We start from the raw sequence: 23,157 nt of genomic DNA, 5'->3' as shown, positions 1-23,157 counted from the left end.
TTTGTTAACTCATATTCATTTGGTATCTTGCACAGAATAATATTACTCTGATTTAATGACTTAGGAGTTAAATGCTTAGGAGTACTGTAAATCATTTTATGTGTTTCTTGTTTCTGACTGCTCTGATTCTTCTAACTGACCAGCATTGATCTGAGTGGAATTGATTGGTTTGCTATAGATAAAAGCAAAGCGTCGGGAGTTTTTAAATAATGACTTGATTTGTGTAATGGTAATACAAAAGTTTAATTGAATAAATGGAAAGTCGATATATTAACTTCTCAGGAGTGAGACATTATGATGAACTCAAAAACTGATCTAATTCTTTCCTGGTCGATTTTCATTCAACATGTGCCACTGTAGCCTCTTCATTCCGTAACGATATGACCCATTGTTGTATTAAAAACAGAAAATGCTGACAACACTGAGCATGTCAAGCAACATCCATGAAAAGAAAAATGGTTTTGAGTTGAAGTATTTTTGTCAGAACTGGAGTGAAGGGGATGGATAAGACAAAGGGGCAGGCCAGTCTTTCCTTTGGAGTAGTTAATGAGGTTATTTGATCAATGGGTTAATGAGGACATTTGGAAAAGGACTGGATAAAAAAGATTTGAGGGAGGTGTCCACTGAACTTGTTCCTTATTAATTTGACTCCTATCTATCTCCCCCTGGTCAGATCCCTTCCCAATATATCCTTGGTGCCTTTGATGCCATCTAACACTTTGACAGGTTCCCATTTCCTGCCCCCCCCCCCCATCTTCAACATGGATATACAATTTCTCTATATATTGATACCACTTAGAATGCCTAATGCTCTCCACTTCTCCGTTGACAGAGACTCAACCAATTCCCATTTACCAATGCATCCTTTCACCTTGTAGAACTCATTCTTGCGTTGAATGGCTTCTTTAGCTCACCTCACTGTCCCCAATCAAGGGAACTTTTATTGCTTCTCTGCCTTTCCGTGTCTAAGAGAGCCAGTGACAAGCATTCAGTACAAGCCCACAGACTTCGACAGCAATACTGACCATTCTTTCTCCAACCCTGTCTCCTGTGATGACAGTTTCATTCTCCCATTTCCTCTATCTCTATCATATTTATTCCAATGACAAGATCCTTACATACAGGTGCCTCTGAAATGTCTTCCTCCTTTCTGAACTGGTGCTTCCCACCCACCATTCCTAAAAGCCTTTATCACATTTCATCTGTTACTCAGCCCTCTCCTTGATGAAGCAACATATTTTAAACTACTACTCTCCTTCCACCCCACTAGTCTCCAAAGTCAACAGGTCATTTTTCACAATTTCTACTTCTTCAACAAATTTCCACCACCAGGCAAATTTTCCTCTCCTTTCAGCATTTCATAGGGACTGTCCACTTTGCTCTTCCATCTCTGCTAATCTCTTCCTTTCTTACAGCACTTTCCCATGCAACTGCAATGGAAACAACACCTGTCCTTTCAACTCTTCCCTTACGATGATCCAGAAACCCGGACAGTGTGCAGGTGGATCAGAGATTTACATACATCCAACGTAAGCATGTATGGTCTCCTCTTTATTGGAAACACAAATGAAGATCACGGACCATTTGTGTTCAGTGGTAACTCTGAGCTTCCTGTTTCCTCCCACTTCAAATCTCCATCTCACTTCTGTGTTGGCCTCCTGCACATTTTAGCAAACCTTGAGAAACAGCACCTTGTTATCTGTCTTCATGCATTGCAGTCTTTCAGATTCAATCAAATTTTACAACTTCAGGTTACTTGCTTTCCCTCTGTATCAGAATAAGCCAGATTACCCGTCTGTGATATTACCTCAGTTTTAGTTGACGGCTGGATATGACCTGTATGTAACTGCATTTTACAACTTCTGTATCCCTTTGTCTCTGCTCTCACCCTCTTTTACCCTTATCCAGGTTCAGACTATTTTTATCAATATCATTTGAGGTTTGTGTTCTTTTTTGCAGTACAAAGACATAAAATTACCATACATATCAAAAATAAATAAATTATGCAAAAGAAATTTGTAACAAATGGTGTTCATGGACCATTCAGAAATCTGATGGTGAAGGGGTAGAAGCTATTCCTAAACTGTAGAGTATATTACTTCAGGCTGCTGTACCATTTCCCTGATGATAGAAACCGGAGGGCATGTCCTGGATGCTGAGGGTCCTAATGATGGATGCTGCCTTCTTAAGGCACTGCCTCTTGAAGGTAACCTCAATGGTGGAAATGTTGTGCCCGTGAAGGAGCTGGCTGAGCCTCTTGCAATCTCATGCATTGGAGCCTCCATACCAGGCTGCAATGTAACTCGTCAGAATGCTCTCCACTGTACATCTATAGACATTTGCAAGAGTCTTTGGTGATATACCGAACTTTTGCAAACTCCTATGCCAGTTTTGTGATTGGATCAATATGTTGGGCCTAGACTGGATCCTCGGAGGTGATGATACCCAGGAACTCGAAGCTGCTCGCCCTATCCACCACTGATCCCTCACTGAGGTCTGGTGTATGCTCTTCCAACTTCCCCTTCCTGAAGTCCACATTCAGTTCTTTGGTCTTGTTGATGTTGAGTTTGAGTTTGTTGTTGTGACACCACTCAACTACCAGATCTATCTCACTCACCATCATCATCTGAGATTCTGTCATTGGTGAATTTATAGATGGCATTTGAGCTGTGTTTAGCCATACAGACTTGAATATAAATAAACTAGATCAGTGGGCTCAGCATGCATACTTGAAGTATGCCTGTGTTGACAGTCAGCAAGGAGGAGAATTTATTACTGATCTTCACTGACTGTGGTTTCACAATAAGGAAGTCAAGGGACAGATGGCAGAGGGAGGTACAGAGGCCCAGGTTTTGCAACTTAGTTATTTACAACTGGAAAAATGGTGCAGAATGATGAGCTGTGATCAATAAACAGTATTATAATGTATGTCTTGTGGTTCTCTAGGTGTGACAGAGCAGAGTGGAGAGCCAGTATGATTGCAATTTGCTGTATAGCTTTAATGAACAATGTGCAATGTTCTATTTTCCTAACTGCACTATTAACCCATCAACCAGATGAACTTGTATACAGCTTACCCCCAGAGTAACCTTGGCTTTACCCTTTCAGAGATATTCATTCCCTTTGTTCTATTCAAAGTTTCCCCCAGCCTTGCAGTTTGATATTAATATAATTTTCCCCTTTTCCTGTTCTGCCCAAGAAACTTCAGTCTGAAATATTTGTGGTTTCTTTTTCTAAGATAACTTAGTGTTTCCAGCATTTTTCATTTTTCCGATTTGCAGCATCTGTTTAGTTTTATTTTTATACATTATTTCAGATATACTTGTTAAATTGGCAATCATTGCATTAAAGTTGTTTATAATACACTGCCTCTAATTGGAATAGAATCTAACATCTTGAAGTTACTTATGCTCTATTCTTTACACTAGACAGAGTGCAGCGAGGTGGATGGAGGACATCTGTCTCGGTCAGTCACTCTTTTGGGAGACAAGTTCTCTGTGCCATCTGAGTAAGTAGTGCATTTGTCATGAATATTTATCAAAAACGTTCCAGGACTGGTGACGTATTAAGGTATTTGTTCAGAGACTGTGTATTTTTTTGTGCTGCTAAATATGTAAACATTTAAAGGGGCCACAGTGTACAAATATTTCATATATTTCATTAAAAAGACAGAAATACCGAAACAACTTATTGTAGTAATTTGATTCTTCCACATATTTCCTTTAATTTGCAGCAGTATACTAAGAAATGCTAGTAATGTGCAAGTTAGCTATTGGCTTATTTTGAAGTTTAACAACCTACAATGCAAAGAGCTAGTTTTTAATATCCTTGTGTCATAACCAATGTTGTAACTTTCTCTTTGTCTACACATGTTGCAAGAAGTTTAAGGCCTGCATCAGATGTTACTGTATATTTATAATAGAATAGTTAGAAAAATGAAACTAATTGTGGGCTACGGCTGTCATCTTTCTTGCACTCGTTGTCATTTCTTGATAACCTTAAGGTTAAATAAAGCATTCCACAAATCAGCATTATAACCGACTTGTGATATGCCTTATGTGGTCCTGTAGGTGTAAATGCTGCTCTGTTTATTACTTACTGTATGTTTTATTAGTAGCAAAGTTTCTTTTTCAAATCCAGGTCCTTGTTCCCTGTGTGGTATAATGAGCCCAGGGACTGACAAATTACCTTGTTTCTGTCCCTACATTTTTGTATACAACAGTGCCCTTCCCGGATGATGGATGGATACATGGATAATTATCTTGGGCTTTAAGTTATTAAATAATGTAATCACTAATATTAAGTAAACAGTAAACAAAACTCAAAACAGTTTGCATCATCTTAGACCATTAGACATAGGAGCAGAATTAGGCCATCTGGCCCATCGAGTCTGCTGCGCCATTCAATCCTGGAGGATCCTTTTTCTTTATCTCCTCTTCAACCCCAGTTCCCGGCCTTCACCCCGTAACCTTTGATGCATGTCCAATCAAGAACCTATCAATCTCTGCCTTAGATACACCCAACGACCTGGACTCCACAGCTGCATGTGGCAACAAATTCCACAAATTCACCACCCTTTGGTGAAAGAAATTTCTCTATATCTCTGTTTTGAAAGAGTGCCCCTCTGTCCTGAGACTGTGCCATCTTGTCCTAGATTCTCTCACCAGGGGAAACATCCTTTCCACATCTACTCTGTCCAGGCCTTTCAGCATTCAAAGGGTTTCAATGAGATCCTTCTGAATTCCAGCAAGAACAGACCCAGAGCCATTAAACATGCCTTGTATGATAACCCTTTTATTCCTGGAATCATCCTTGTGAACCTCCTCTGGACCCTCTCCAATGCTAGTACATCTTTTCTAAGATGAGCGGCCCAAAACTGTTCACAATACTCAAGGTGAGGCCTCACCAATGCCTTATAAAGCCTCAGCATCACATCCTTGCTCTTGTATTCTAGATCTCTTGAAATGAATGTTGACATGGCATTTTCCTTCCTCCCCTCTGACTCAACCTGCAAGTTAACCTTTAGGGTGTTCTGTGCAAGGACTCCCAAGTCCCTTTGCATCTCAGATTCCTGGATTTTCTCCCTGTTTAGAAAATAGTCTGCACATTTATTTCCACTACCCAAGTGCATAACCATGCATTTACTAACATTGTATTTCATCTGCCACTTTCTTGCCCATTCTCCTAATCTTTCTGAGTCCTTCTACATCCTACCTGTTTCCTCAACACTACCTGCCCCTCCACCAATCTTTGTATCATCTGCAAACTTGGCAATAAAGCCATCTATTCCATCATCTAAATCATTGATAAACAGCATAAAAAGAAGTGGTCCAACACTGACCTCTGCAGAACACCACTAGTCACTGGCAGCCAACCAGAAAAGGATCCTTTTATTCCCTCTTGCTGCCTCCTACCAATCGGCCAATGCTCTAACCATGTTAGTAACTTCCCTGTAATACCATGGGCTTTTAACTTGGTAAGCAGCCTTGTGTGGCACCTTATCAAAGGTCTTCTGAAAGTCCAATTATACAATGTCCACTACATCCCCTTTATCTATCCTACTTGTAATCTTAATTTTATTATAGCTCGTAACACAGATGTACTTTTCTAATTTTTTCACACTAAATCTGTATCCACTTTGATTTTGTTGGACTTGGCCTATCTTCATCCTGTAGCTGAACCTTAGAACTGGAACCAAGGGGAGACAAAAACAAAACCTTCCTGAAAATCAAATAAAGTAGCTAATCAAACAAATAGATAAAGTTTCCAGGTGCCATTCTCTGCAAGGCTACCATGCTCAACTTAGTAGATGTTTATAGACGGTGCACACAAGGCTCGAGCTACCTCCACTTCCACTGCAGCACCTACCCTCAAGTGTCCCACATGTGGGCGAGCTTTCAGGGCCCAGATTGGCCTTACCAGTCACCTCCGGACCCACAGTCACAAACCCTCCACCTGACAGAAGTCGTGGTCGTCTTCGACTCCGAAGGATGAACAACAACAACAAGGTGTTTATTGGACATCCATTTATAATTTAGTCCCGAAGTTCTGTTCAGATGAATTAAGAACAAAAGAAATACAATGGAAAATAATTCTCAGCAAAAAAAGGCCTTGTAACTTAATGTATTTCCATGGATACAATCCCTTTTTAAAGGCAAACAAAATTCGTAAAATTATCTATAATAGTTTTTATTTTCTGAGCTGTACTCTGTCAGCAAAATCTAAAGTGAATGCTAGATTTCTATACATCTTTAAATATTTTAAAACTGAACCAAACACTATTTTTTCATAATTCTCTCATCAGCAAACATAATATTCCTTTAAATTGGTAACATATTTTGATTTCGATTTGCAGTTTTTCTTGTTAAATTTTAAAGCTTATATTCTACCAGTGATTAGAATATTTAAAAGTGTAAGATACCTTTTAAGAGGTGCACCATTTTTAAGCCTGTGTATTATCATCATTAACTAATTCCAATTTAATTTGCAAATTAACATTGTTGCTGCCACCATAGATGCTACCTGATATGCTGAGCATTTCTAACATTTTCTCTTTTTATTTAAGACTTTCAGCCACTGCAGTGTTTTGTATCTTTTATTTTACTTTGAATTGTAGACTAATGGTGGAATTTATGTTAAAAAGGCTGGAAGATTTTTAAATTATAATTGTGTGTTTGAAAGCCATGTCACTTATAATTGCAGAAAAGAGGAGGCAGGCATTATTCGATCAATGATGATTAAAGTTTTCCGCTGTATTGAGCCAGAACTGAACAACCTCATTTCACTTGGGGATAAAATTGACAGCTTTAACTCACTGTACATGTTGGTAAAGATGAGCCATCATGTTTGGACAGCAGAGAATGTGGACCCTGCATCCTTTCTCAGCACCACATTAGGAAATGTCCTTGTGACAGTCAAGAGAAATTTTGACAAATGCATTGTAAGTATTTTTTTGTGAATTGTATATGAACCAATTAACCAGTAACGTGTTACTCCGTTGGGTTAAATGGATTTGCTAAGGAAGTTAACTTTGACATAGGTAGTCCTCTCAGAATCTTTGAGGGGAAAATAATAGTGGTCCTACTGATGTACCCAGGACCAGTCCTATTTTTATTTGTTCCCCATTACTTTTTTTGCTGTTAAAAAAATATTGACACATTGGTGGATATGTGTTCTGAGTGAAAAGCATACTCAAGTATCTCACTTAAGGTGGCATCCTCCACATAATCTCTTCCAATCTGATCCTGTTCTCAGTGACCCTGCATCAACACGTATTACCAGCAAGAACCACCGGATAGTGTTTATGAGTAGGAGCTATCATCAGTTTATTCCCTTCACTTGGGGATACTGAGGTTCATCTTGACACTTGGTAAACTGATCATAGATTGAAGAATAAGAGGATGCACTATTGAATACAATAACCAGATGAGCCTTTGCAAGGGCCAGGTCTGTTTACCTTGTTTAGATTTTCTGTTATTTGAAAATCTTTACACTGATTTTCAATGCACTTCATTCAGTGCAAGCAAGTCAGTTGTCTGGTTTTGAGATGTGCAGATTCTATTATGTCCAATAATAGAACACAATTACTACCTCTCAAAACTAGGAAGGGAAAACTTCACATTAAACACTGTAGCCCAGAAAAATAAGGAATGAAACTTGGGCAGTTTTGGCTGAAATTAAGATTTAAGATATTGTATCTAATAAAGAAATTTCAAAATATTGAAAGGCTCTAGTGAATAATTGGTCTACAGTTCATGGTTGGACAGCGTTCTGTATTAATGCCCGTCTATGACTTTTGTGTTCAGTGAATGACAAGCTACGGTAGTTACACAATTCATTGAACAACATATTATTCAAGTATCTTATTAAATCTATTGATAAAATTTGCTTCACCATAAATAAACACTATTTGACATTTGGAATCATAGAGAACCAGCTTCCATTATTTTACCCACTACTGACATCAGGCAATTGGCCAATGATTTCCTGACTTACTATTAGAGCCTTTCTTGAACAACAGAACAATAACATTTATTACAAGGACTAAAGTGATAACTATTGTACTGATATTGCTTGTAGATGTTAGGCTTTTAAATTTCAAATCTATCAACTGTATTTGCTTGAAATTTTTGTGTTCTTTCAGTGGAATCAGATTAAGCAGATGGAAGAAGTGAAGATATCAAAAAAGAGTAAAGTTGGAATTTTACCATTTGTAAGTGGGTTTGAAGAATTTGCTGAACTAGCAGAGTCCATCTTCAGAGCTGCAGAACGAAGGGGTGACCTGGACAAGGCCTACACCAAACTAATTCGGGCAGTTTACAACAATGGTGAAAAGCTGTTAAAATGTGAACTGAATTCAGATTCAATTTCTGCATATCTAATGATTTCCTTTTATAATAATTTCTGATGCACTTTATTCTCAGTGGAAAAAGTTGCTAACGAAAGTCAGAAAACGCCACGAGACGTTGTGATGATGGAAAACTTTCACCACATTTTTTCAACACTCTCTCACCTTAAAATTGCATGTCTGGAGGCAGAAAGGAGAGAAGCTAAGCAGAAATACACGGAGCATTTGCAATCTTACGTGATATATTCTCTGGGGCAACCTCTTGAGAAACTTAATGTAAGTTTTCTACTTTCCAAACTACAAACTTGACCTTAAAGTTCCTCAGAAGGAGATTTTTGTGATGGCTGAGTACCAGTTTTTAAAAAAACATAGTTTTGATTGAACGTTAACTTCAACTGGTTGCAGTAATTCTTAACATTCTACCTTTTCCCTATTTCACGTGAGATCACATCAGAGTAATCTGGCAGTATCAATTGCATGGGACTTTAAAAGTTGGAAGGAATCAAGATATTTTGACTCTTGATGATGTTAATCATCCATTCAGAAATAAACAGATAAATTGAAGCTAGTGAACAGTGAGGGGAAAAGAGCTGTGCTTGCAAACTAATGGAAAAAGTATACAATTGGAAAATTGAATTAAACTCAGTTCTGTGTTTTGAAGTTTTCGTATCTTATAGAACTTCTAAGGTGACAAAATATTACTGTAAATAAAATAAATTTAGAATAATTGGAAATATTACATATTTTTGATTTAAAACAGAATGCAAAATAAAAACATCTTGAACAGGGAGTCGAGTTAAAAGTACATGGAAGAATATCAGCTCGATTTTGGGCAGCAAGCTTTAGGAGAAGAATTTACAATATGCATTTCCATTCCCTAGAAACAAAAATGAATTATTCATTCAAACTATAGATTCCCAGTTTGCCTTACTTGAATCACATGTGCTGTGAATTATACGCTGCATGACAGATCTTGGGATTCCTGCCTCTGGGGGTTTCTTCAATTTAATTTCCTGTTCTGAGAACAAAATTTTACAAGATTAGACATAGACTCATTGAGAAATGTTTTTTCTTTAAGAATACATTGGCATAGTCTCTAACTAGCTTGTTGTGTACACAGCATTTCTTTGAGGGGATTGAAGCCCGTGTAGCACAGGGTATCCGAGAAGAGGAAGTGAGTTATCAGCTGGCTTTTAACAAGCAAGAGCTAAGAAAGGTTATCAAGGAATATCCTGGAAAAGAAGTGAAAAAAGGACTAGACAATCTGTACAAAAAAGTGGACAAACATCTCTGTGAGGAGGAAAATTTGCTGCAGGTTAGTGTCACAGAAATATTAAAATTAAAATCTGCTTCAGCGTATGTGTGTAGTAAACTACACAAGTACAAGTGATGCAGTTCAAATTGTTGTGAAGTACTTGGACTAAATGGAAGAAAATTTGTCTTGGCCTTAAACATCCTTTATTTCCTTGATGAAATATGTGGTTTTTTTTATTTGCAAGGTTTTTTTCATCATTTGTTGACTCTGTTTTTCCTCTGAAAAGGTTATGTGGCATTCAATGCAGGATGAATTCATTCGTCAGTACAAGCACTTTGAGGGACTGATAGCACGCTGTTATCCTGGATCTGGGATCACAATGGAATTCACCATTCAAGACATTTTGGAATATTTCTCTAGCATTGCTCAGTCTCACTGAAGAAATGTGTGAATGTTAACTGTGTCCTGTAGATTTTTCATAAAATTTCTTTTGCTAATTCCTGCAGGCTGTTACTTTCAGAGAAATTATTATTTAATGTCATCTTAATGTCGTCTGCATTTAGAAAAATGTTCACTTTAGCAGCCCAGATTAGAGAAACTGTTTGCAATTAACGTGTGTGCATTAGCAAAAATAATTTCCAATTCGGAATGCAGATCTGTGATGCTCTGTGTTACTTCTTTATGATTGAAAGTTCCAGTTTAAAAGAAATGTAATATGTTCATATTCATTACAGGTTTTTATAAAAGTACAGCTTCTGATATCAGATAACAGCTTAATGTTACATAAATTAATCTAAGCTCAGTCTCTGACCAAAGCGATGCTTGTGGCCACTTTATTTTTCTCTCTCTAGCTTTTTAAAAAAAGTTTCATAACTGTTGAAAAATTACTGAGCTTAAATGCATTTTTAAAGAAGGTGATTTTAAAGGAGATTACTTTCTCTGATATTATTTTATCATCACGTTTAAGAACAGTATCTACCCAGAATAGAACCAAAAGTCAATGAAGTAAACTGCAATCCAACATAAAAAACGCCAACATGTTAGCTCAAGTTTCCTTGAAAATCTATTAAAATTTAATTTTTCTAAAGATTCAAACTGAGCCAATACAAACAAATTTTAATATTTCACCCAAGAAATAGTTCTAATTCTAGAAATATTTGAAACAGGAATCTCAAAATATTTACTCCATACAGTAAGCAGAATGCACAGAGTATTTGGAAGATAGCTTTGACTTTGGAATGGCAGAAAATTAAACATCCAGTGAATTTCATACAAGTGAGCTGTTATTTATTATACAATGCTAAGCAGAGTAGGACAAACCTAACTAATACTGGAAACATGCATTAACATACATGGTCATGCTTGGTAATACAAAAGGATATAATCATTAACTAATAATCAAATAATTATCTAATATTTAGATTTATTCTGTGATGCTTCTGGTAGGCATATGCACTAACTCATTAAAACACTAATTGCAAAGTATGCAAAATGATTTGCATTTCTCTATATGCATCTGCATATAAGTGAAAACAGTAAATTAGCATTTTAAACACGTGAACATTAATGTATTGCACATTGACGTCAAAACAATGCAGGTTCCTTAATTACAATAAAAACTCAAGTAATTTGAGGTAGTAATCTATAATGTAGACCATTTGTTAGAATTTGGCCACTAAATTGTAGTGCAAAACTCTTGACAGATTTATTTATTTAAACCTGGCCACTGGAATTCTTTCAATATTATATCTTTTGAGGGTTTCTGCAAGTAAGAAGATGATTTATTTGTTCAGGACATAAATGCAACTTGAGTCACTTTTTTAATATAAACTACATTAAATAAAATAATTTGATAACTTTTTGTATGTAGACATTACCTAATCTCATAACCACTTCAGCAGAATGGCAAGGTTATAAATATTGGTTAAAGGTGATTTATTGGTCTATTTAATCATGCATTCTGAAGATATCCACATATCAGCATTATGAATGACGATGCAAATACATTTAGTAACACTGAGAATATTAAGGTGCAAACAATTTTGTTATTGCAAGTCCCTTTATCATGTAGGTATGCCTTAGAATATAAAACACATTTTGGATTTTGGATTTTTTTGATGCAAACCTCCTACCTTGTTTAGGCTTTCAAGATGTACTACTGATAGCTTTCTTCATCGATTTGCATTATGTTGTCAATTTTTATAATGGGAATTAATCATTTACACTGTAAACAGTAAAATTCTGTGGGAATAAAAATGTGATTCTAATGATCTCTTAATAATATATCACCATTTAAAACACTATCAGTAAAATAAAACGAACTTAAGTGTAACCTCAGCCTGTTTTACTGCGTTGTTTTTGTACACCAGTGAGCATAGGACTGAAATTTAACAAAGAAAATGCTGGAATTGTCCACATCAGTGCCAGAATGCATTCAGTTCAACTTCCCAGGCATTTATCAGAATGGAAACACTGACTCAGATTTTCCTGAGAATTACCAGCAGTTCTGTATGGAACTGCAGGCTGTGGTATCTGTGACTGTCAGGAAGATGGAGATTCCAATCTTCGTGGCAGCAGAGCACCAGGTTCCTGCTAGCCTTCTACATTTATGGTGGGAACACAAGCCTGCACTGGGTATGTACCATCCCTATGCGACTCCCTTGTCCATTCGTCCCCCTCATCCCTTCCCACTGATCTTCCTCCTGGCACTTACCCTTGTAAGCAGAACAAGTGCTACACCTGCCCTTACACTTCCTCCCTCACCACCATTCAGTGCCCCAGACAGTCCTTCCAGGTGAGGCGACACTTCACCTGTGAGTCGGCTGGTGTGGTATACTGCGTCCGGTGCTCCCGGTGTGGCCTTTTATATATTGGTGAGACCCGACGCAGACTGGGAGACTGTTTCACTGAACACCTACGCTCGGTCCACCAGAGAAAGCAGGATCTTCCAATGGCCACACATTTTAATTCCACGTCCCATTCCCATTCTGATATGTCTATCCATGGCCTCCTCTACTGTCAAGATGAATCCACACTCAGGTTGGAGGAACAACACCTTATATACCGGCTGGGTAGCCTCCAACCTGATGGCATGAACATTGACTTCTCTAACTTCTGTTAATGCCCCTCCTCCCCTTCTTACCCTATCCCTGATATATTTAGCTTCCCCCCCTCTTTTTTTCTTTCTCTCTGCCCATCACTCTGCCTGTTCTCCATCTCCCTCTGGTGCTCTCCTCCCCCTTTCTCCCTAGGCCTCCCATCCCATGATCCTTTCCCTTCTCCAGCTCTGTATCCCTTTTGCCAATCATCTTTCCAGCTCTTAGCTTCATCCCACCCCCTCCGGTCTTCTATCATTTCGCATTTCCCCCTCCCCCTCCTACTTTCTCTTACTATCTTTCCTTTCAGTTAGTCTGGACGAAGGGTCTCGGCCCGAAACGTCGACAGCGCTTCTCCCTATAGATGCTGCCTGGCCTGCTGCGTTCCACCAGCATTTTGTGTGTGTTGTTGTTTGAATTTCCAGCATCTGCAGATTTCCTCGTGTTTGCTACTACAATCAGAAGTTTTTTTTCCAATTCTTTGTTAGTGAGGATTTAGGCTTTATTTCTGGAAAAAATTTTACTGCGTTTTTGTTGTATAGTCATACCATTTTAAACCATCTAATTGAGCCACTTCTACTCTTACTGACAAATAACGTGAGAAACTTGTGAGTTTCTAAACAGATATACTAAGACTATTCTTTCAACTCTCTTTACTACTTTTTCAGCTCGTGTCTCCTGTGCCAAACCTCCCCAAACATTCCTTTCTGAGCTAATTATTGTTACCTTTCACACTGTTTCTCATTCCAGGTGAATTTGATCCATGACACCCGTCTCTGTTTCCTTAAGCCTTATTCCCATTAACATAGGCACATATAGCACAGATAGTTACAATTGGAGAAAAACAGTCACAGTAAAAAAAAAGTTACTATTATTTACCAGAGTCTAATTAGTCTACCAGAATTAATGTCAGAGCATCAAACTTGGTTCCATGAGAAGTGGAGATGGACATACCAGGAACAGTACCAGGTGTGTCTTAAAAATAAGCTGGCAATTAATGAAACAGAAAATGCTGGAGGAACTCAGCAGATCACTCAACACAAAAGAGAGGAATAAATAGTTGACATTTCAGGCCAAGACCCTTCATCAGGACAAGTGCTAAAGACAAGTTTGAAGTACACATTTGCAGCTATGTTCAGCCAGATACGCTATGATGATACGCAGATAATGCTTTCTTGTGTGATCTCCTCCACTAGTTCCATTCCCTCGTGATATCTGGAACTGGATGAGAACAGGAACAAAGGTTATGGGACCACACAGACCATGCACTAGTTATAGTACTGAAGACCTACACACCAGAACTAACTGTGAGCTAAGCCACAGCAACACTAGTATCTACATAAATGTGGGGGAAATGGCCAGATGTTCCAACAATAAGCCAGACCAACCCACCTGACTAATTACTGACTGTTCAGTCAGTCTACTCTCAATCCTCAACACAACGTTTAGCCCTAACCATAAAATGCTGGGTGCATTCTATGGGCCAGGTAGCATTTCTGGAAAGAAAAATGTTCATATTTTAGACTGAAAACCCTTTGTCAGAATTTACCAACAAGCTGGGAACCATGGACTCTGAAATGCATTCAGTCACTTCAGCTAGACTTTAAATTCAGTGGAATGACCACACTGCATTACAAAATCACCTATCTGGACAGTAATAATTTTAATTTGAATTTGTTCACAGTTGTATATACTTGATGCTTGTATTTTGTGTATTTTTGAATAAACTTTTGTCATCTTGTGTAAAAAAAAACAGCAACAAACAAACAAATTCAGCTACCTGCATCATCAGGCATCATCTGCCTTATCAGTACAATCTGCCTCAACAGAACTTGGGTTGAAGCAAACCATCCCAAGTAATGAAGTTTGTAAAGTACAATGTCAAAAGCGAGCTTAACCCACTACTCGACTCTACTCCTATGACTGTGTGGCTAGGCATTGTTTAAACAGCATCTATAACATTTTCTGATGATACAACTAATGTTGGCAGAGTTTTGGATGATGATGAGGAGACAAACAGGAGCGAGATAGATCAGCTGGTCGAGTAGAGCCATAGCAACAACTTTGCACTCAACGTCAATAAAACCAAGGAATTGATTGTGAACTTTGGGAAGGGGAAGTCGAGGGATCAAAAGTGGAAAGGGTGTGCAGTTTCAAGTTTCTGAGTGCCAACATCTTTGAAGATCTATCAGAGATACTGGTGCAATTACAAGGAAGACACAACAGTGGCTATATTGCATTAGGAATTTGAGGCTTTGTATGTCACTAAAGACACTAGCAAATTTCTACAGGTGTACCATAGGGAGCATTCTAACTGGTTGCATCGCTGTCTGGTATGTAGGGGTCACTGCACGGGATTGGAAAAAGTTGCCAACTCCATCATAGGCACTAGCTTCCACATCATAAGAGGGCACCTTCAAAAGACTGCATCAAAAAGGCAGCATACATCATTGAGGACCTCTATCTCCCAGGACATGCTCTCTTGTCATTGCTACCATCAAGAAGGATATACAGGAGCCTGAAGATATACATTCAACGCTTCAGGAGCAACTTCCACTCTGCCATCAGATTTCCGAATGGACAAAAAATCCATGAATACTGCCTCACATTTTTCTTTCTTTTAGCACTACCTTTTAATATTTTTAACATACATACTTACTGTAATTTATAACATTTTTCTATTATTATGTATTGCAATCTACTGTTGCTGCAAAACGAATTTCACGACATATGCTAGTGACATTAAACCTGATTAGGATTCTGAAATGACTCTCGAGGAAACGTTTCCGCCGGGTGCTTTTCCCTACCGTCCCACAAGGTGGCATCATTCTGCCAAGTATCGTTCCCTCATTCCACCACTGGGTGGCGGCCGACTCCACTTCGTGACGTGACGTTCTCCAGCTGCCGTCCCCGTTCCCACAGTCGGGTGGCGCCGCCTGCCGGGTGCATCACCTATAAGTGCCATCGACACCCCCCCCCCCACTGGGTGACGTCATGGCGTGGTTCAGGGGTCACCCGGATGGGGTGCGCGCCATTTTCAAACGTCTTACCGCCGGGACTCGGGCCCTGCCTCGGAAAGGGATAACGATCGTGATCGATGCTGCGGGTTGACGATCGGGAGGTCGACGGTAAGTAGGAAGCGAGCAGGAGCCGGGTGTCACATATGTCTTCATTCGGTAACGTTGGCGGGGTCTCGGCCTAGACCGGCTTTGAGCTGAAGTTGGGCGGTGGCCGCGGACGGGGAGTGTACGGAGGCAGGAAGAAGGAGACGGCCTGTCACTGGAGGGGAATAGCCAACCCTGACTCTTACTCAACCCGTCCCCAGTCAACTCCAGGCGACCTCATATTTTGAAAGTCTGCCATGAATTATCCTTTCAGCAACCATTCTGTCAATTCCCTTTAGAATCTTACGTATTCAATTAAATTCACAATCTGTATACTTGGTGAAAGCAGAATAAACCTTTTCTTGATCCCGAGGAATAAACTGTTTCAACTGACACCTTGCCCTATTGTCCTGTTTATTGTAATGCCTGCACTGTTTTTGTGCACTTTATGCAGTCCTGTGTAGGTCTGTAGTCTAGTGTAGCTTTCTCTGGTTTTTTTTTACGTAGTTCAGTCTAGTTTTTGTACTGTGTCATGTAACACCATGGTCCTGAAAAATGTTGTCTCATTTTTACTATGTACTGTACCAGCAGTTATGGTCGAAATGACAATAAAAGTTACTTGACTTGATAAAGGTTTAGTAGAAACCAACCTACTGAATTCACTTTGCCTTAAATATGAAGACCAAACTTCGCACGGGGTTTCATTAGCTCCCTGTAAAGTTGTAACAAAACCTTCCTACTTTTATACTCTCTGCAATTTGCCACAAAGGCTAGCATTCCTCTAGGGTTCCCAATAATTTGTCACATGCCTTGCGTTTTATATACCGGGTCACTCCAATACCTCAGTATCACAATGTTTTGTTGTCTCCCCTCTTTAAGTAATAACTTGTTTTTTCACTCTAGCTTGGACTCCAGGTTGGGAACCCCTGCTCTACCCTCATGACTGTGTGACTAGGCATAACTCAGGCAGCATTTATAAAGTTGTGGTTGACACCACTGTTGGTAATATCTCAGATGGCAATGAGTCATATGGGGTGAGACAGACTGGCTGGTTGAATGGTGTTGCTACAACAACCTCATGCTCAACTTCAGCAAGACAAAGTAATTATAGACAACATTTTAGATCCACATGTCAGATTTCTGAATTACCCATTTTTCCTTTTTTTGCACTATGCATTTCATAATTTATAGTAATTTTGCACCTTTACTCTGTACAGCTGCTGCAAAACAAATTTCATAAGACAGTGTTAATACCCAACAGCACTGGGAGTACCAAGGTCTGTAACAGTTCCAGAAAGCTCACTGCCACCTTTTCAAAGGCAATTAGAGATGAGCAATAAATGCTGTCCTTAGGCATGCCCATGTCCCAATTTTTCAAAAAATAATTAGATTAAAACTAATTTATAATGTGTGTTAGTACATCAGTGTTTTGTTGCCTTAGAAACTATATTCGGAGGTGTGATGCTGATGCAGGTTTTATTTTAATTACTGGGCTTTCTAGTTGGAGAACCTGGTGCACTTCTGAAGTAAGGAAAGCAAAACTGTGCCAGTTATAGATTCGAGCAGGGATTCCATGCTGGATGATTTGAAGTAGGCCAGGAATAAAGGAGGAAGGACCTCTAGCATATCCGTATGTGGTTCAGTGTCTGCTTCACCACACACATGCACACACACGCTTGCTTGCTCGCTCACTGTTAATGCATGGTATCATGAACAAATGTTAGGGCCGTATTGGTCCATGGCATCATGTGGATAATGAAATTTGTGACAGTGGAAGATGTTCAGTGTGAAGATTTTCATGTGATATTTTGAAAATACAAAACATCACTTATAGAAATAATGGAACTTGTTAGAATCACAGATGCTAAAAGCCTAAAATATAAACCATGCTGGAATTAGTAAGGTCACATTTATGAAAAAGGAACTGTTAATGTTTTAGGTTAGTTCTCATTCATGTGAAAACCGTTATTTGCCTCAATACAGTCTCATTACTGAAAACCATACTGTCTCAACCTAGCTGTTGAGTAGATTTAGCTTTTTCAGTTTTTATGAAATGATAATATTTAACACATTAATCGTTGACTTTTCAATTTGTATATTAGAGTTGATGCAGTGAACATCAAGCAGTTTGATTGTTTAGGTTACACACACAAAATGCTGGTGGAACGCAGCAGGCCAGGCAGCATCTATAGGGTGAATGCTACCTGGCCTGCTGCGTTCCACCAGCATTTTGTGTGTGTTGCTTGAATTTCCAGCATCTGCAGATTTCCTTGTGTTTGATTGTTTAGGTTACTGTGTCTGCATTAAATAGGGTAAAGCTATGTCACAGCATATTGAGGTTTTAATGTGTAATTCATCAGTGAATGTGTGCAAATTCTGGACCAACTGATTGGAAGCAAGCCTTATATCATGCATTGCTTTTGTTACCTTGTAAATTACCGTAGATTCCGGATTTTAAGCCGCTACTTTTTTCCCACATTTTGAACAGCTTTGAACTTTGCGGCCAATAATCCGATGCGGCTAATGCAAGGTTTTTTTCATGCCGCCTCGTAAACATTTTGCCTCGTAACAGTAGACCAATAAAATTGATGAGTAGTTCACAGAGGTCCAATGAAATTGTACGATAAATCAAGCGCACTTTCACAATTAAATTATTGTAAATCAGTCATTTGTACTCACCCTCATCAACATGGAAAACACTCGAAGCATTGTGCTACCTACCCTCTTAGTTTAAACTATATTTGTTTTCTGTACTACATCGCGGGATGCTATGACGACACACCCGGTTTCGCGGCGTCTTGTGGGAAAATGCCGTTTGCGATGAAACGGAAAGGAGGGGGTCGAGCGGCGGAGCGGCTTTGGATCCGAGCGAAATCTGCTTTTAAATGCCGTTTGCGATGAAACGGAAAGGAGGGGGGGAGCGGATTCCGCGAGCGGCTTTGGATCTGAGCGAAATCTGCTTTTAAATGCCGTTTGCGATGAAACGGAAAGGAGGGGGGGAGCGGCATTACGCGAGCGGCTTTGGATCCGAGCGAACTCTGCTTTTAAGTTAAAGGTATCAATAACTTTTCCTGGTAGGCTGCAGTATATATATTTTTTACCAGTCGTTAGGAGATATTGGAATGTTGTTCAGTAAAGAAGTATACGCAACGTATATTTAAAAGTAGCCGCGTACGGGCACGGTTCGAAAAAAAGCATTTGCAATATGTATTTGTTTTTGTTACCATATGGATTTAATTAAAAGTTAAAAAAATCCTCACGTGTAATATCTTTCTGTGTAAATATCTCATATTACAACGTGGGACACCTGCGGCCGAAAATCCGGTGCGGCCTAAAATCCGGTGCGGCCTTTACATTTAAAAAAATTATTTTATTTCTAAAATTAGTGCCAGCGGCTAAAAATCAGGTGCGCTCTGTAGTCCGGAATCTACGGTAACTAAACCACTGTTACAGATCTATGAGTATTTTTATTGTTGTTTTCATAGTCGTATTCCTATTGTATGATACAGCCAAACAAGATTTCAGCAAACAGAGGCTGTATTGTTTCCATAACGTATAAGTAAGACTTTGATACAAACCAAATGCCATTTAGGGCAGCTGCAGAAGAACAGAACAGGTCTTTGTCTATCAGCTGCTTTGTTTTCTTCTGAGAAGATGTTATGGAAATTGCTTCAGCAGTATAAAATGTGATATAAAAATGCATGCACAGCAGTTACCTCAAATACAACATTTAAAAATTGAGTCTGCTCCCAATGTTGTCTGAAGTGGTTTGCTGAAGCAGTTGAAGGAACACTCTCACCATTGTGTCCCGAGGGTAGCTTGCCATCATTGAAAAGCAGAGAGATGCTGAAAGTGCTGGAGTTTTGCAACGCAAGTCAGGCAGCATCTGTGGAGAGAAAATCAATTAAAGTTGAATATCAGTGACCATTCAATATGCAGTATCAATGCTGGGTTGAAAGAGCATTTTGTTTTAAAATGGACATGCCATGAAGAAGTGTAGTGTTGTTCAAAAGCTAAGAAATTATCAATGATCTGCAAAAAGTTTGCAAGCACTTGGAGCCTTCATTTAAAGCCATTGCTCAGATTTCACGTAGCTGTAAAAAAAAACAAATCTTGCTCTCTGCATCCTCCTTGCCTCTTTCATATCTTTAAATTTTCAGGCAAAATCGCTTTTTAACCTTCTTGCCCCTGCGTGTAATTGTATGTTGCATGTCCTCCAAAGCCTTTGTATTAAATATCTAAGCCAGATGCATATAATGCTCTGGGTGTGGTCTAAGCTGCACTGTATAACATGTACCTCTTTGTATTCTAGTCCATATTTTATTAACCTCTATGTGCAACTTTAATCACCTCCATCACCAACTGTGGTTAGCTTTTAAAGTCCTATTTTAAAGCTCTTAAATCAATAAACTGATTTTTGCTTGTTTTGAATTCCATTTGTTACAGCTTTGAATTATTAATCTATCAATATTACTTCATTTTTTTTGGTTGTGCTGCTTATATTTGAGATCTTGGTAAACCTAGGTACAGTCGGCCATCCTTATCTGTGAGGGATTGGTTCTGGGACCCCTCATGGATACCAAAAAACGCGGATGCTCAAGTCCCTTATTTAACCTCTCAATGTGGTGGACTTTAGGACCCAGTAGTACCCCGGACCTTATGTAACCTGTCTCAGTGCGGTGGTCTTTCGGACCCGGAGGACCTCTGAATCTGCAGTGTTTCTGTTCGTGAAAATAATCACAATCATGATTGAAAATAAAGTGGAAATAATAAAGCGATGGGAAAGAGGTGAAACGCCGTCGGTCATTGGAAAAGGGTTAGGCTACAATCGGTCAACGATCGGAACAATTTTAATGGAGCATGTGAAAGGCCCTGCCCCGATGAAAGCTACAATTATTACTAAGCAATGCAGTAGTCTAATTATTGAAATACATAGGTTTCTTAAGTGTTTTATATGCATAGAAAGGTAAAATATATGCTATATACTAAGACAAACGTTTGACTAACTGACACTAAATAATACCGGATGTACCTGTTCCAACTTACTTAGTAGGAGAACTTTTTTTTAAAATCCCGATCCACGATAACCTACACACATCCACCCTTATACAGTACTTTAAATCATCTCTAGATTATACTTATAACACCTAATACAATGTAAATGCTATATAAATAGTTGTTATACTGCATTGTTTAGGGAATAATGTCAAGGAAAAAAAGTCTGTACATGCTCGAACAACAAGGGCTGGAAGAGCACTTCCGGGTTTTCTCGATTCGCGGTTGGTTGAATTTGCACATGCGGAACTTGGATAAGGAGGGATGACTGTATGTGGTTCTATCCCCTTGTGCAAGGATAGAATTAATGAAGTTAATGTGGGTACTAGGATAAGAACTGTAAACAAGGAAACAAATTAGACTGGTTAGGGGAGAAGGAAAACAACACAAATTACAAATTCTAGAAACAGTGCAAAAAAGAGATTAACTGTTTAGTTAGAAACATAGTGGTAGATGGGAAGAAGCTGTTTCTGAATTGTTTTCTGAGTCTTCAGACTCCTGTACTGACAAGGCCTGTGCACAAAACTTGTGAATTACCATAATTTGGTATCTCACCACTTTTTCTGCTACTGTAGAGAGAAAACTAAATATCAAATTCTTTGTTTAATTGTAATCTCTTAGTCACTATGACATCCTGGGCATTGTCACACGCAAAATATTGAAGGAGCTCAGCAGGCCAGGAAGCCTCTATGGAAAAGAGTAAACATGTCTAGTATTATTGTAAAAACTAGCTCCTGTTATAGAGTCTCTTGTAATTAATCTGTCTACAAGTTGATTGAGTGCTCCTAGCCACCAAGCATTTAAATTAAATGGGTTTAGTTTTCCTGGACCATTATTTTTGTTTTGTGTGCCAGTGTTCTAGAGTAATTGTCCCCCTTTGTTCTGTAGACACTTCTAATTGTTGTAAGTTTGATGTCATGTCCTTACTGTAATTTGTTAATTCTCTCTATGGTAATTAAGCTTGAACCTGGGAAGTGTGGTTTCTTTCCTTGTTGCATTTGATTTCAATATTGTATTCTTCCTTAAGGTTTATATTCCTGCAATGTTTTTCACCTTCTGATTTGGAAATGCTAGAACATAGCATTATATCTCCTAATTGTTTCAATGTCCAGGAAATTCACCTGAATTTGCAGTGAAGCATTTCTTGACATGACCACCTCTTCAGAGAGAAAGTTTGTAAACCTGCGGAAGCGTTTGGATCAACTTGGCTATAGGCAGCCCCTTGGGATAGAGACACTCCCACTGGTGGAAAAACTTTTCAGGTATTTGTAAATAGCTCTTTGTTTTTTGTTGCTCTATATATTTCACGATTTTATTCTACCCAGAAAAATGTTACAATGAGTATAAGGATTAAAACATTTTAGTTCAAGGAAAATTAAAGAAGGTTGGAATAGGGTTAAGAAGTGTTGGGAGATGCAGAGACAGTGGCATGGATTGTAACAAATAAAAGCATGAGAAAACAGAAGGGAGAAGAAGGTGGATGAAACAGGAAGAAGTAGAAAAAGTGAGAGTTAAAGTTTATAGCTGGGGTATCTTGTCTCATTAGGAGGAACAGGGCAGCAAAATTGGAGTTATTGTGTCAGGACATAGTTCTTTTCATTTTCCGCATTAAGGAGCTAGAGAAGTAGATGAGTATCCAACTTATGAAGATGTGATTATGTTCCTGAATTCTGAATAAAGGTTAGCAGAGTAATTTATAGAGCCCTTGTTCGGGACGTGACTGAATTCGGGCTTGCAAGTTTTTCTGGAATGGTTTTCTGTGCAATAATACCATCTTTTTGATTAGCCCCATATTTCTTATGGTTTTTGTCATTCTGACTGAATCTTGCAAATTTATTGAGTTAGAGTCATGTAGCACTACCACACAGAACCAGGCCCCTTGGCCCACCTAGTGTGTGTCTCATTGGCCCACACCTGGACCTTAGCTCTCCATACTCCTTCCTTCCATGTACTTATCCAAGCTTATCTTAAATTTTGCAATCAAACCCACATTCGCCACTTCAGCTGAGTGAAGAAGTTATCCCACAGGTTCTCTTAAATATTTCACTCTTCACCCTTAATGTAAGAATGCTAGTTCTAAGCTCACCTGTTCTCAGTGGGAAAAAACCTGCTTCTATTTGCCCTAAAAAATACCCCTCATACCTCTTTGAAATCTGCACTCATTCCCCTATGCTCCAGAGAATAAAGACCTTACCTACTTAACACACTCAAAATGTTGGAGGAAGTCAGTAGACCAGGCAGCATCTATGGAAAAGTGTAAACAGTCGACGTTTCAGGCTGGGTCTCTTCATTAGGACACTT

The 23,157-nt window shown here is 38.8% G+C and overlaps 2 protein-coding genes across 12 annotated transcripts in view; both read left to right on the top strand.

The window, feature by feature from the left end:
* The window catches only part of exoc1 (exocyst complex component 1), an 80,267-nt gene extending 68,328 nt beyond the window's left edge, over positions 1-11,939 (top strand). For 7 of the 8 annotated variants that reach the window (XM_073064634.1, XM_073064631.1, XM_073064628.1 and 4 more), the window contains 7 exons: positions 1,416-1,529; positions 3,429-3,508; positions 6,703-6,940; positions 8,144-8,327; positions 8,424-8,623; positions 9,468-9,662; positions 9,889-11,939. In XM_073064634.1, coding sequence (XP_072920735.1) covers positions 1,416-1,529; positions 3,429-3,508; positions 6,703-6,940; positions 8,144-8,327; positions 8,424-8,623; positions 9,468-9,662; positions 9,889-10,041 — 1,164 coding nt within the window. In that variant the 3' untranslated portion in view covers positions 10,042-11,939. The remainder of the gene's footprint in view (positions 1-1,415; positions 1,530-3,428; positions 3,509-6,702; positions 6,941-8,143; positions 8,328-8,423; positions 8,624-9,467; positions 9,663-9,888) is intronic. The other variant, XM_073064633.1, reaches the window with a different exon arrangement.
* Positions 11,940-15,704: 3,765 nt separating this feature from the next.
* Positions 15,705-23,157, top strand: part of cep135 (centrosomal protein 135) — a 116,258-nt gene continuing 108,805 nt past the window's right edge. For all 4 annotated transcript variants that reach the window (XM_073064623.1, XM_073064622.1, XM_073064621.1 and 1 more), the window contains exons 1-2: positions 15,705-15,825; positions 21,969-22,118. In XM_073064623.1, the coding sequence (XP_072920724.1) occupies positions 22,006-22,118 (113 nt within the window). In that variant the 5' untranslated portion in view covers positions 15,705-15,825; positions 21,969-22,005. The remainder of the gene's footprint in view (positions 15,826-21,968; positions 22,119-23,157) is intronic.

Source organism: Hemitrygon akajei, chromosome 13 (assembly GCF_048418815.1).
Source record: "Hemitrygon akajei chromosome 13, sHemAka1.3, whole genome shotgun sequence".
NCBI classification, from domain to species: Eukaryota; Metazoa; Chordata; class Chondrichthyes; order Myliobatiformes; family Dasyatidae; genus Hemitrygon; species Hemitrygon akajei.
The sequence above is the reverse complement of the archived record's forward strand: the minus strand, read 5'-3'. Positions and strand labels throughout refer to the sequence as shown.